We start from the raw sequence: 13,837 nt of genomic DNA, 5'->3' as shown, positions 1-13,837 counted from the left end.
GTGCCCACCGCAGCCCCGGCAGCCCCTGCTGTGCACCGGGAGGCTGCAGGGATGGGCAGGGATGAGGATTCATCCAGGATGGGACGGATCCCTCTCCTGGAACCCCACGGCAGGGGTTGGGCTCTCCCCGGTGGCCCGGGGTGAAGGGCGAGATGCCACCCCAGGGCTGGCAGGGCCCCTTCCCGCTGCCCTGCCCCAAACCCGGCCCCACACCGGCAGCTGGGTGCGGGGGGCTGCGCGGGTCCCGCGGATCCGGTGTCAGGCGGTAATTTTAGCCGGGGGCGGCGGAGGGCAGAGGGACGGGGCTGCCACCCCCTGTCCCCTCCCGGTCCCCTCGTCACGGCCCCGCCACCAAATCAATGCTTTTCTCTTTTTGTTTTTGGCAGGAGGAGGAGAATGGGAACCGAGCAGGTGAGCATTGGCGTGGGGACCCTGGGGACAGCGGCACAGGGTGGCACAGGGTGGCACAGGGGAGAGGGGGGTGACGCAGTTGTCACAGGTCGCAGCGGGTTTTACTGTTGTCACCACAGCACTAAATATCAGCTGGCGGTGAAGCCACGCGGGGCTTTGGTGGCAGTTTGGTGGCTCCTGGCACGGCGATGGGCTCGGTGTCCCCAGCCCCCGGGAGCTTTGAGGGATGTCACACCCGGAGGGGCTGTGGCGTGGCCAGCACTGGCCCCGGGCCAGCGCGGGGTGTTTGGGGACAGGGACACGGCGCCGCTGTCCCCTCCCGGAGGCTCAGGGTGACGTGAGCGAATGTGAAGGTGTCAGAACGGATCGGCGCTGGTGCGATGACACGGCGCCGGGGCCGCGCTGCCCGGGCAGCGGTGCCAGACCTGGCACCCGGTACCCAGCCGGGCTGGGGGGCCCCGACCTCGCTCCGGGGGCGATTTGGGATCCCCTGTGGGCACCGCGCCCGCTTGGCAGCGCCCGGTGGCTTCGGCTCTCGCGGGTGGCGGGGCCGGGGGTCCGGGGCAGGACAGGACAGGAGGTGACTGGGGAGGGACAGGAGGTGGTTCTGGGGAACAGGAGGTGACTCCCCCGCCTCAGGAGGGTGCTGACTGTGGCGGCAGCTCCCTGACACGCTGTCCCCGCGGAGCAGGTCCCGCCCGGAGCCGCCTGGAGCCCATGGACACGATCTTCGTGAAGAACGTGCGGGAGGACGGGCCGGCGCACCAGGCGGGGCTGCGCACGGGTGAGCCGGGGGCGGCTCCCGGCTGCTCGCGGGATCCCGGGAATGCTCCGCCTCTGCCCGGGAATTTCTTCCTTATTCTGCTCTTTTTCTGGCGTTCCTGCTCTTTTCTACCTCTTTCCTCTGTTTCTGAGAGCGCTCTGCTTGCTCTGGTCCTGGGGTGCTCAGAGCAGCCTTGGGGTCCCCGGGGGTTCTCCTGGGTTTGGGGTCCCCCTTTGCTCCCTTTGCCACGTGGGATCCGGTAAAAACTCTGCTCAAACCCTGCCCTGGGTGACCGTGGGGACATCCAGCTGCCACCACTCCCTCGTGGTGACACTGTCCCCTTCCCGGGCTCTGCAGGTGACCGGCTGGTCAAGGTGAATGGGGAGAGCATCATCGGGAAAACCTACTCGCAGGTGATCGCCCTGATCCAGAACAGGTGAGTGCCCTTCCTGGGAGGGGAGGTGACAGCGTGGGGACACGTCACAGCAGGCTCTGGGTGCCACTGGGATGACAGGGGCCCTGAGGCACTTGGGTGACCAGGGACAGTCACCATGGTGTGGGGACAAGGACATTCATATGGTGGGGGATCCAGCCAGGTGTGAGCTTGGGGACAGGTGGGACTGACCTCTCTGTCCCCTGTCCCACAGTGACGATGTGCTGGAGCTCTCCATCATGCCCAAGGACGAGGACATCCTCCAGCTGGTGAGTTTGCTGGGCAGGTGCCTTGGGGACACTTAGGGACACTTGGGGACGCCTGGGGACACTTGGGGACAGGGGTCCCCCAGCATCCCTGGAGGAGCAACGGGTGCAGAACTGGGGGTACTGGGGCAGGAACAGGGCAGATGGGCCATGTGATTTTGGGGGAGCACCCTCAGGCACAGCTGGAGGATGAATTGTCCCAGGTTTCGAGGCCTGACTTATTCTTGGACCCCCTCCCTCAAGTGTCTCTGCCATGGGTGCGCCAGCATCTGGGGGTGACAGTGGTCCTGGAAGCATGGCCTGAGTTTGGGGCTCCTCCTGATGCCTCTCCCATCCCAGCTTGGATATTCGGTGGCTTTTTGAATCACTCACTGCTTGTCCCCAGCCTGGGGGACCCCTTCCCATAGGGCTGGGGGGTTTTACAGGGTGGTCCCCACCTGTGCCTGCTCTGAGCTCTGGGGGTCCCCTGGTGTGGAGTCAGGGACACGTGAAAAGTGAGCTGGGATGGCTGTGAGTGGGAATTGTCGTGCCGGAGTATTTTAGGAAGGAGGGGAGGGGACAGAGGAAGGGCTGCCGCTGCTCGGAGCTGGGGGGCCCTGTGGGAAAGCGGGATGGGTGTGGGGGGCTGCATCGAGCCCAGCTGACCCCACGGGAGGCTTGCTCAGGGGTTGGGGGATGCAGAGAGCATCCCTACGGTGGGAATGTGGAGGATTGTGACCCTGTCCCCCCTCCCTGACCGCTGTCCCCCCCTGCCCAGGCCTATTCCCAGGACGCCTACTTGAAGGGCAACGAGCCGTACTCCGGTGGGGCTCAGAGCATCCCCGAGCCCCCTCCCATCTGCTACCCGCGGAAAACGTACCCCTTCCAGGCCCGGGGTGCCGAGCCCGCCCCGGGCCAGCCGCCGGACCCCCGCGCCCCGCGCTCGGCCACCGCCGGTCCCTCGTCCCCGCTGGGCGCCCGCAGCGACCCCGGCGGCAGCCCCGCGCACCGCCCCGAGGAGCCGCAGCCCGGGGGTCCCGCCCCGCGCCCCGCCGCACCCCACGGGCACCCCGGCTCCTTCTCCCGCCCCGCCTGCCCCGCCAGCGCCGCACCCTCCGTGCCCGACCGCTACGGGATGTCTCCCGGCAGCGCCCCCTGCTACGGCGTCCCCAAGCAGCTCCCGGAGCACCGGACTCACTGCGGCTTCAAGGAGGGCACGGGGCGGCCGCCCCGAGACGTGTCGGGTGCCCAGCGTGTGCCCGGCCGCCAGGAGTGCCAGCAGGCGCTGTCGCGCTGGTTCTGCAGCCAGGAGCCGCGGCGCAGCGCCTCGGAGGAGCGGCGGCACGCCATGCCCCGCTACCGCAGCGTGTCCCACGACCGCCTGGGCGGCTCCGGGCCCGCGGCCCCGCGCGGCTGGCCCCACAGCGCCTCGCACGACACCCTGCTGCAGCCCAGCCGCGAGGCCTGGGCCCCCCGCGCCCGCTCCGACCACTACCTGGGCAGATACGGGCGCTCCATGGAGGCGCTGGAGCCCGGCGCGCTGCTGGCCTTGCACCTCGACCGCTCCGCGTGGCCGCCCGAGAGGCTCTGCCGGGCCGCTGTCGCTGCCACCGCCGCCGCCGGGCAGCCCATCCCGCCCGGCTCCTTCGCTGCTTCCTCCTCCTCCTCCTCCTCATCGCGGGAGCCGGTGCAGAAGCACCCGTCGCAGCCCAACCTGCCGAGCGCGGATGACTCCGGCTACATCGGCTACCGCAGCTACAGCCCGTCCTTCCAGCGCCGCACGGGGCTGCTGCACGCCCTTTCCTGCCGCGACCCCGCCTTCGGGGGACTGCCCACCTTCAGCATCGCGCAGCGGGCCGTGGCCCCGCTCAGGGACAGCGTGGTCAGCCCTGCCAGCCCCCCAGCGGCCGCTCCGGCCGTGCCCAGCGCGCCCCGGGAGCCGCGGCCGGAGGGCGGCCGCGTGCCCGAGCAGCCGGACGAGCGCCGGGAGGAGGTGGTGCTGCGGCAGAAGCCGCCCACGGGCCGCAAGGTGCCCGCGCCGCTGCGGCAGATGAACTTTGTGTTCCCCGAGGGGGTGAAGGACACGGACATTTGTGACCCCGCCGGGGCCGCGGGCAGAGGGGACAGGCCGGGCAGCGAGCGGCCGGGCCGGCGAGTGGCTCCCCTGGCGGCCCCCGAGGACTCGCTGGCGTCCATCCCCTTCATCGGTGAGTGCAGGGCTCGCTGGTCACCTCTGGGAAGGGATTTAGGAGGTCCTGTGCCAGGGAGGGCACGTTTGGGGATCTGGAGTCCAGAGCGTCCATCTGTGGCCAGCGTGGAGATGGGAAGGGCCAGCAGTGCCTTCAATGCCTGGCACCCCACAGTGTCCTGCACCCCATAGTGCCCCACACCCCACAATATCCCACACCCCACAGTGTCCTGCACCCCTCTGGATTTTCTGTCCCCAAGCAGGCCCGGGGTTGGTGATAGGGTGCCACCATCACCCCTCCCTCTCATTCTGCACCCCCTGCCCAGCTGCTGGTGTGAACTGGAGCCCTGCACGTTCCTGCCCTGCTCTGAGGTGGGGACGGGGCGTTCCCCTGTCCCAACCCCCCCTCTGACACTGCTCACCCCCCTCACAGATGAACCCACCAGCCCCAGCATCGACCTGAAGGCCAAGCACATCCCGGCCTCCTCGGTGGTGTCCAGCGCCATGAACTCGGCGCCCGCCATGGCCACCAGCCCCGCGTCGCCCACCTTCGCCTTTGCCCTGTCCCGGCACTACTCCCAGGACTGCAGTAAGTGCTGGGGAGGGGGCACCGCCCTGGGAACCTCGGGGGGGAGCAGCCCCCGCCCCAGAGCCCTGCCTGGCGCCCCCAGGCTGAGCAGAGCGGGTTTGCCCCTTCCCCACCGCAGGCAGCATCAAGGCCGGCCGCCGCTCCTCCTACCTGCTGGCCATCACCACCGAGCGCTCCAAGTCCTGCGACGACGGTCTGAACGCATTTCGGGACGAGGGGAAGATCCTAAGGTAGGGCTGGAGCCCCCTCCCACTCCCACCACCCCCAGCTCCCACCCCTCCCGCTGACGGGGGCTCTCTCCCCCCAGGAGGATGCCCAGCCGGGTTCCCAGCCTCCGCATGCTGAGGAGCTTCTTCACCGACGGGGTGAGTGCCGCGCTGGGGGCTGCCCTAAAACCACGGGGGGTTCCCTGGTGGAGCATGGGGTGCCCATGGCCTCACCCAACACCTCCCTCCTGCCCCTCGCAGTCTCTGGACAGCCTGGGCACGTCGGAAGACGCCCGTTCCAAAAGACACTCAACCTCCGACCTCTCGGACGTGCCGTTCAGCGCCGTGAGGAAGGAGGGCTGGCTCCACTGCAAGCAGATCCTCACCAAAAAGGGGAAGGTAGGCGGGCTCTGCCCCCAGCCCGGAGCCCCGTGGCCCCGCGGGCCGCTCCCTGAGGCCGGCGCTCCATCCCTTCTCCCCGCAGAAGGTCGGGGGAGGCATCCGGCAGTGGAAGCGCGTCTTCGCCGTGCTGCGCACCCACTCGCTGTACCTGTGCAAGGACAGGCGGGAGGCGGTGACCTGCGCCCCGGCCCCAGGTGAGGAGGAGCCGCCGATCAGCATCCAAGCGTGCCTGGTGGACATCTCCTACAGCGAGACCAAGAGGAAGCACGTCTTCCGCCTGACGACCGCTGACTTCTGTGAATATCTCTTTCAGGCAGAGGATCGGGAAGACATGCTGGCCTGGATCAAAGTCATCAGGGAGAACAGCAAGGCTGAGGGCGAGGTGAGAGCCACATGGGGCTCCCGGCTGCCTCTGGCTCTCCCGGCACTAACCGCCTCGGCTCTCTCCGGCTCTTTGCCTTGTGCTGCTTCCCCAGGCCACGGCCAGGCCCGCGCCGTGCTCCCAGGGGTGCATGGGGGCTCGTGGCTCCCAAGAAGAGCATGGCCCCGTGGCCTCAGTGGGGCAGGGTGCGCGGGATGCTCAACAGAGGGGCCGTGGCTCTGCAGGCAGGGCTGGCGCCGCATCTGCCGTGTCGGTGTTTGGTTGTGCGGTGGCAGAGGAGCCTGCGTGGCTCTGCTGAGGTCTGGTGTGGTTCTGCCAGGGTGTGGCCTGGCCTTGGTGAGGTGTGACATGGCTGTGCCATGGTGTGACCTGTCCCTGCCGTGGTGTGACCTGTCCTTGGTGTCACCTGCCGTGGTTTGACGTGGCTCTGCCTGGTTTGACGTGGCTCTGTTCATGGAGAGAGGGGCACGGTGCCCGTGTAGTGCTGCCGAGGCTGAGCCCTCCCTGGGCAGCAGTGGCTGTGTGAGGTTGCTCGGGTGTGAGATGGGCAGAGCTGCCCCCGGGTTCCAGTGGTGGATCCCTGGGATGGCCATGCTGGCGCTGGCCTGGCTGCAGTGTCATGGTGTCACGGTGGCTCAGTGACTCGGTTTGGTGGCCGTGGTCACGCTGGCTTGTGGCAGGCTCCGGCCCTGGAGGGTGCGTTGAGCTCGGAGCGGTCTCTGGCTGTCTGCGGTACAGCCCCGTGCCGGAGGGCACAGGGGGCTCGGCGGGGACGGTGCTGCCAGGTCAGAACCAGATGGTGCTGCCGGGTCAGAACTGGACAGTGCTACTGGGTTGGATGGTGCTCCAAGGTTGGAACTGTCTGATTAGAACCAGACAGTGCTGCTGGGTCAGAACCGAATGGTGCTGTTGGGCTGGCACTGGATGGTGCTGCTGGATTGGATCCAGATGGTGCTCCAAGTATTGGACCTGGATGGTGCTGCAGCGTCGGAACTGGATGGTGCTGCTGGGCTGGAACCAGACAGTGCTGCTGTTGTTTAGAACCAGACAGCGTTGCTGGGTTGGAGCTCCTGCTGAGTCAGAAGCGGGCAGTGCTGCTGGGTTAGAACTGGATGGTGCTGCTGGGTCAGAACCAGTGCTCCAAGGTTGGAACATCCGGAGTTGTATGGGCAGATCCGGCACTGTGGTGCTGTGGGGAGCATCCTTTAGGGATGGCTCCGTGCCCATGGGCGCTGTACAGTGCAGGCAGAGGTGTGCATGGTTGGCGCAGGTCGGCGGAGTTGTGCGTGCTGTGGAAGGACACACCTGTGTCCAGCTCGGACCCCAGTCCGTGGCCTGGAGCAATGGACAGCAGCGGGGCTGTCCCGGGGCAGCGGGGACCTGGTGCTGCCCTTGCCTGGTGCTGCCCGGCCCTGCCCGGCACCCGGCACAGTGTGCACTTGCCCGGGGGTGTCCGGTGGACGCGCTGCTCAAGGTCTCCCTTCCCCTCTTCTCTCTGCCTCCCCAGGACCCCGGTTTTGCCAGCCAAGCCCTTATCAGCAAGAAGTTAAACGACTACCGGAAAGTGAGGTACGGACCGGGGTGGTGGGCACCAAGAGCCCCGGGGCGTTGGTCACCCTGGTGTGACGGAGCAAAGCCGGCGGCTCCCTGGATGGGGCAGTGATGGAAGAGCCGCCCGCGCCCGGCGTGGCCTGGGGTCAGCCAGAGTGGCACCTGGCACTTGTAACGAGGGTTGGAGCAGCCCGGTGCTGCCCAGGCTCTCTGTAGGATGCTGGGGAGCCTGGGAGTGGTGCTGGCAATGCTCACAGGGAGGTTTTGTGCTGGGCTGGTGCCCCTGGCCGTGCCCCACCTGAGCCCTCCCCGCTCTCCCTGCAGCCCTGCGGGTGCCAAGCCCGACTCGTCACCCAAGGGCCCTCGTGGGCTGGGGATCCGAGCCGAGTTCCTGAAGCAGACGGGAACCAGTGCGCCCCGGTCCCCCCGGCAGGACGCGGCTGTCACTAAAGGTACGTGGGACACCCCAAAATGACAAACCTGGGGTGCTTTGTGTCGCCCAGGGCTGCTGTGGTGCTTATCCCCACTGGGCTGCTCTTCCCATTTACCCCAAGTGATCCTGTGGGTTTTTCCCCCCACCCCAGATGAAAGCAGCTCCCAAAAAGCCCCGTGGGGCATCAACATCATGAAGAAGAACAAGAAATCTGCCCCACGCGCCTTTGGTGTGAGGCTGGAGGATTGTCAGCCTGCCCCGGACAACAAGGTAGGGCTGTGCCACCATTGCCAGCCCTCGGGGACTCTGCACAGGCCTGGCACGCCCTGAGCCCATCCCTGTCCCTGCAGAATGTGCCCCTGATCGTGGAAGCATGCTGCAAGGTGGTGGAGGACCGGGGGCTGGAGTACATGGGCATCTACCGCGTGCCCGGCAACAACGCGGTGGTGTCCAGCCTGCAGGAGCAGCTCAACAAGGGAGCCACCGAGATCAACCTGCAGGACGAGGTGAGGGCAGGGCAGGTGACTGTCCCCGTGCGTGGCCCCATCCCTCTCCCCATCCCTATCATGCCTCTGGAATGCTCTCCTGGTCTGTCAACATCCTTGTCCCCACCATCCCTGTCCTCATCATGCCTGTCCCCATCATCATCCCTGTCCTTGTTATCATCCATGTTCCTGTCATCACCCCTGTCCCCATCAACATCCTTGTCCCCGTCATCATCCTGTCCCATCATCCCTGTCTCTGGTATCATCCTTATCCCCATCATTATCATTCTTTCTGTCATCATCCTTGTCCCCATTATCCCACTCTTGTCAGTGTCATCCCTGTCCCCATCATCATCCTTGTCTCCATTATCCCTGTCCCCATCATTCCTGTATGATTATCCCAATCCCACCATCCCTGTTCCCGTTATCCCTGTCCCATTGTCCTTGTCCCACCATCCCTGTCCCCACTGTCCCTGTCCCCATTGTCCCTGTCCCCGTTATCCCTGTCCCCTGTCCCAGTCCCCTCCATTCCCGTTTCCATCCCCTGGAGTGGTGGCGCCGCCTAGCGGTCGCTGCGAGCACTGCCGGTGACATCCTGGGGACGCTTCTGTCGCCGGGTTTGTGCCTGGCTTGGGGACTTCAGCCCGCTGTCCCCTCGGTGTCCCTGGCTGCCACTCTGAGCAGCCTTTTCTGTCCCCCGCAGCGGTGGCAGGACCTGAACGTCATCAGCAGCCTCCTGAAATCCTTCTTCCGAAAGCTGCCTGAGCCCCTGTTCACCGACGGTGAGTCCCTGTCCCCAGGAGCCACCAGAGTCCCCAACCCCATCCCCTGTGTTGGGGACAGGTTCCCACACCCAGCGACACAGCCAGCCATGGCAGGAGACAATGCAGGCCCCCTGTCACCAAGGCCACTTGTCCTTGTCCCTCCTTGCCCTGCAGTGGGACCAACATTGAGACCCTTCCCCAGTATCTCCAGAGGGTTCATCCAGGCGTCCCTGACTCTGGGGGGGTGGTGGCCTGTCCCCTCCACCCTGCTCTGACACCCTCATGTGCCACTTTCAGATAAATACAATGACTTTATTGAAGCCAACCGGATCGAAGATGCCAGCGAGAGGATGAGGACGCTGCGGAAGCTGGTAGGGACATGGCACAGGGGCTGGGGTGGGGACACTGCCCTGGAGCCCTCCTTGGGTGGGGACAGCGGGCAGAGGGGTGACCCAATGCATCCCCACAGATCCGGGACCTGCCGGGCCACTACTACGAGACCCTCAAATTCCTGGTGGGTCACCTGAAGACCATCGCTGATCACTCGGAGAAGAACAAGGTACAGACCCCTCCCTCCCTGGGAATCTCCTGCCCCACCTGGAGCCCCCCGGCCCGGGCTGGGCTGCAGCTCTGAGCTGGCTCTGGGCGCAGATGGAGCCCCGGAACCTGGCGCTGGTGTTCGGCCCCACGCTGGTGAGAACGTCCGAGGACAACATGACCGACATGGTGACACACATGCCCGACCGCTACAAGATCGTGGAGACCCTCATCCAGCACGTGAGTGGCACCCCTGGCTGGGCAGGGGGGCGGGATCTGCACCCCGAAAATGGGGACAGAGCTCCTGACCCCTCTCCTGTCTCCCCACAGTCAGACTGGTTCTTCAGTGACAAGGAGGACAAGGGTGAGAAGGTGAGTCCTGTCCCCGCTCGGGGGGTCTCAGGTGGCTCAGGGGGTGCAGACCCCCAGGTGGAAGCTGGGGGGCTCTTGGCAGTGCCCTGATCCCTGTTTTGCCCCTGCAGACCCCCGTGGATGAGAAGGAGGCTCAGTCTGTGCCCAACATCGAGTACCTGCTGCCCAACATCGGCAGGACAGCGGCGCCCGGCGATGCCGCAGGTGAGGGGTGGCACCTGTGACATTGTCCCCTGCACTCCTGGCACCCCAGAGTGCCCCTCCCGACTCTCTGTGCCCACATCTGTGGGCACAGCCATGGCCCATCTGTGTGTGCTGGATGGGACATCCCATCTCTCTCCTCTCCAAAACTGGGAACAGCCCTGGGATGCCCGAGGAGCCCCCTGCCCGCCCTGTCCCTCCCCCCTTCTCTCCGGTGGCCACTCCTTGTCCCTCAGGGCAGTGCCCACCCCGCGGGACCCCCGCCCCTGCCCACGCTGCCACACCTGGAGATGGGAGCCTTTGACGTTGGACTGATTTCTTACGTTCTTTCCTTGAACTTCTCTGTGCTGTCCTCTTCCTCCTCCTCCTCCTCTTCCTCCTCCAGCGGATCTCCTCGAGAGCTAGAGCGGGTACAGTCTGATCCCGGGTGCATTGCTCACGCACTAACCCTTGGGGGGACACGAGAGAGGGGGAGCAGGGGGACACTGGGAGGGGAGGGGACGCTGTCCTGCCTGGCACTGTCCCCAGGGTCCCCAGCACAGGCAGGGGAGCCCCAAATCCTTCTCACTCTGCTTCTCCCTGGCCGGTGCCTGTGGTGGCACCCCGCTGCAGGGATGGGTGTGGGGTGTCCCAGAGCCCTCAGATTGTGGGGTGTGGGGGTCTCAAAGCCCGGGGAGGGTCAGCACCCCCTTTCTGCCTCCCCCTCTCTCGTTGTCAGCACTGCTAACCCCGTCCCAGGCATGTGGGGCGGGAGAGGGGTCTGTGTCCTGTCCTTGTCCTTCACACGGCGGCAGCAGGGCCAGGGCTGCCTGTCCTCTTTGTGTCCCCTCTGTGTCCCCTCCTTACCCCATAACCCCCCGGCCTGTGCCAGCCCCTCTCTGAGCTGGCTGTGGCACGGAGCCACCTCCCTGCCCTCTGTCGCGGTGACGCGGCGGTGGCAGAACCCTGTCCCCATCCCCTCTGTGCCCCATGGCCGTGGGAGGGTTGGGGTCCCACTGTGGGGGTCCCGGCTGTGTGTCCTGGCTGTGTGTGCCTGCGTGTGTCCCCCTTGTCCCCACTCCTCACCCTGGGTGAGGTGAGCAATGCCAGGGACCCCCCATGACCACCGGAGCCCCTCGTGGCACGTCCAGCCGGTGTGACAGCCCCAGCATGTCCCTGTCCTGGTTTGGGGGCATGGAGCAGCGTCCCCAAAGAGACCCCAGACCCCTCCCCAGCACATTCCCCCTGCCGGGACCCCTCTAACCCCCCTCTCCCCTCTGCTTTCCAGGCTCCACCCGCAGCGGCTCCGCCAAACAGAAGGTGAGCGGGATCCTGGGCTGGGGCTGGCAGGGTGGGCACGCGGGGATGGGGACGCTCAGCCCGTCCCTGTCTGTGTCGCCACCACCCCTGACCCCGCTGTCCCCGCACTCCCAGGGCACGTGGCCGTCGCGCAAAGCGCCGCCGCACCGGGAGCTCCTCGCCATCCCCTTCGTCTCGGCCGCCGCCCGCAAGAGGAAGAAGAGGAGAGAGGCCGAAGGCGTTGGGAGCAGCACCGACGACGACGCGGAGCGCAGGGACAGCCCGGGCCGGCAGCAGGAGCAGGAGGGCCCCGCGGTGACACCGGGCAAAGCGCCCCGCGGCACCAGCACCGAGCCGGCCGGGGCGGAGCGGGAATGCTCCGCCGAGCCCGCGGGCAGCGGCTCCGAGCCCGCCCCGGACGCCCGCTCCATCGTGTCCGGCTACTCCACGCTGTCCACCATGGACCGCAGCCTGTGCTCCGAGGTGCACTCGGTGGCCGGCAGCCGCGGGGAGGAGGCGGATGACGAGCGCAGCGAGCTCAGCCACATGGAGACGGACACGGAGAGCCGCGAGGGAGCGCGGCCGCGGCCGGGCCAGGCCGGGCTGGGGACGGGCGACGAGGACAAGTCGCCCCCGGGCCGCCCGTCCTTCAACTCGCACCGCCTGATGCAGTGCGACACGCTGGCCCGCAGGAGGCTGGGCAGGCCGCGGGACGCCGCGGCGGCGGCCGGCGGTGACGAGCAGGGCTGGGCGGCCCCCGGGCGGGCGTCGCAGCTCCGGCAGCGCCTGCGGGGCTCCGCCGATGACATGGGCGTGCGGCTGCGCCGGGCGCACTCCCCCGAGACCCGCCGCAAGAAGAGCAGCTGGCGCCGGCACACGGTGGTGGTGCCCGGTGGCCTCAAGGACCTCAACTTCAACGAGTGGAAGGAGCCGCGGGGACTCGAGGGGACGCCGGGACCCTGTCGCGACAAGGACTCGGGGCTCAGCAGCCTGGAGTCCACCAAAGCCCGGTCCGTGGCTCCGGCCCCGGCCCCGCCTGGCACTGCTGGCCCGGGCACGGCCACCAGGAGCCCCCCGGGCAGCCCCGGCCCCCCGGCGCCCCTGCGCTTCCCGCAGTGTCTGTGACTCCCCAGGAGTGTTTAATTTAAGGACTGTCCCTTGTCCCCGTATTTAATTGTGCTCCGGACGACCCGCTGGTGTTATTTAACAGGTCCCGGTGGCCCCGCGCCATGGGGGGACAAAGCCACCTCATCCCCCTCTTTTGGGGACCAGCAGCGGTGCCACCGCTCGGTGCCCCAGCCCCCAGGCGGTGCCAGGAGGGGCGTGGGGCTCACAGGGACTGTCCCCAGAGGTGGCACTGCTGTCCCCAGCTGTGGCAGAGTGAAGTGCGGGCACTTCCCTGGGCGCTGCTGCGGCTGCTCCGGCCGGGGCCTGCCTGGGATGGGGACACTGGGGACACTGGGGACACTGGAGACCTCAGTGTCATAGACTCCTGTGTTGAGGGACCTGGGAACCTTGTCAGAAACCTCCTGGGGATCTCGATGTCACAGACCCTTGCTCTGGGGGACCTTGGGGACATCAGGGTCAGAGACCCCTGCCCTGGGGACCCTGGGGACTCTCCATGCCCTGAGGACCTTGGGGGTCCCATCCCAGAGACCCCCCCCCCGTGCTGGGGTCCCTTGGGGACCTCAGCGCTGTCACCCTCACCTGGGGGGCTCTGCTGAGTGGGGGGAGCCGGGGAGGGGGTGGCACTGAGGGGGACACCAGGCAGCAGGGGGGACACTGCCACCCTTTACCCCCCATGTCCTGGGATGTCCCTGTCCCCTCCCATCGCTGTCCCCTTCCTGCCCCCCAGGCCAGAAGCACTTTAGGAAGGGAGTTTGGGGACCCCCGGCCTGGCCACGCAGGGACACAAGTGCCACCACCTTGGCGGCCTGGTGTCACACCCTGTCACCGTCTCTCCGTGTCGTTCTCGTACGTTATGCAAATATTTGCTGTAAAGTCGTTGGTTTTTCTTTTCTTTTTGATTTTTTTGGGGTTTTGTTGTTCATTTCCCCCTGTAAATACCGGCCCTGCCCGTGTAACATATCCCAAAGGATTTATAAGGATTTTTTAAGAAGTTTTGCTCAGCGGAAAGGCCAGCCCCAGGCAGGGGACGTGCTGGACCAGTAGTGACTTTTTAAAACCCTCCTGCATGTCCCACCCAAACCCCTTCCCACCCCCGTTCCCGGCCCCGTCGGGATCTGCAAAACTGCAAAAAAACCCCAAACCAACCCAAAAAAATCCCCCCTGCTTTGGCCCCTCCACCTCCAGTCTATATATTTGAAATAAACTGGTTATTCAAGGTTTTGTTGGTGGTAATTCCCATTTTTTTGGTGGGCAGGGACCTCAAATTCCTGGTGCTGGGAATTTTTATTCCAGAGTTTATCCATGAGAGGATAAATCTCATTTACCTCTGAGCCTGTTGGAAGGAAATAACAGAATTGGGGATGCCCCATCCCCATCAAAATTCTCAGTTTTCAATTTATCAAATTTCTCTATTTCTCAAAATTTGGGGAGAGGGGGTAAAAATGAGGGGGACAATTGCCAGAAAAAGA

The 13,837-nt window shown here is 66.1% G+C and overlaps 1 protein-coding gene across 1 annotated transcript; it reads left to right on the top strand.

Annotated features, from left to right (window-relative positions):
• The first annotated feature begins 1,099 nt into the window (after nucleotides 1-1,099).
• Nucleotides 1,100-13,542, top strand: ARHGAP23 (Rho GTPase activating protein 23). Its single transcript, XM_059488997.1, has 22 exons — nucleotides 1,100-1,195; nucleotides 1,532-1,610; nucleotides 1,822-1,876; nucleotides 2,631-4,059; nucleotides 4,474-4,629; nucleotides 4,748-4,859; nucleotides 4,937-4,994; nucleotides 5,097-5,234; nucleotides 5,320-5,619; nucleotides 7,127-7,200; nucleotides 7,495-7,622; nucleotides 7,755-7,873; nucleotides 7,954-8,109; nucleotides 8,792-8,870; nucleotides 9,150-9,223; nucleotides 9,322-9,411; nucleotides 9,504-9,629; nucleotides 9,720-9,761; nucleotides 9,872-9,958; nucleotides 10,631-10,640; nucleotides 11,230-11,261; nucleotides 11,376-13,542. Exons 1-22 carry the CDS (start codon nucleotides 1,129-1,131, stop codon nucleotides 12,363-12,365), a joined length of 4,401 nt encoding a protein of 1,466 aa, XP_059344980.1. The 5' UTR covers nucleotides 1,100-1,128; the 3' UTR covers nucleotides 12,366-13,542.
• Nucleotides 13,543-13,837: the final 295 nt, after the last annotated feature.

The sequence above is a fragment of the Ammospiza nelsoni genome, chromosome 26, assembly GCF_027579445.1.
Source record: "Ammospiza nelsoni isolate bAmmNel1 chromosome 26, bAmmNel1.pri, whole genome shotgun sequence".
In the NCBI taxonomy this organism is placed as follows: Eukaryota; Metazoa; Chordata; class Aves; order Passeriformes; family Passerellidae; genus Ammospiza; species Ammospiza nelsoni.
Note: the sequence above shows the minus strand (reverse complement) of the source record. Positions and strands in the feature narration are given on the sequence as shown.

What these genes read in the sequence shown, in the direction of transcription:
- ARHGAP23 (XM_059488997.1), top strand. Translation starts at nt 1,129, where the DNA reads ATGGACACGATCTTCGTGAAGAACGTGCGGGAGGACGGGCCGGCGCAC. An exon ending in CCAGGCGGGGCTGCGCACGG is followed by an intron (nt 1,196 to 1,531) that starts GTGAGCCGGGGG and finishes CGGGCTCTGCAG; the next exon opens with GTGACCGGCTGGTCAAGGTG. An exon ending in TCCTCACCAAAAAGGGGAAG is followed by an intron (nt 5,235 to 5,319) that starts GTAGGCGGGCTC and finishes TTCTCCCCGCAG; the next exon opens with AAGGTCGGGGGAGGCATCCG.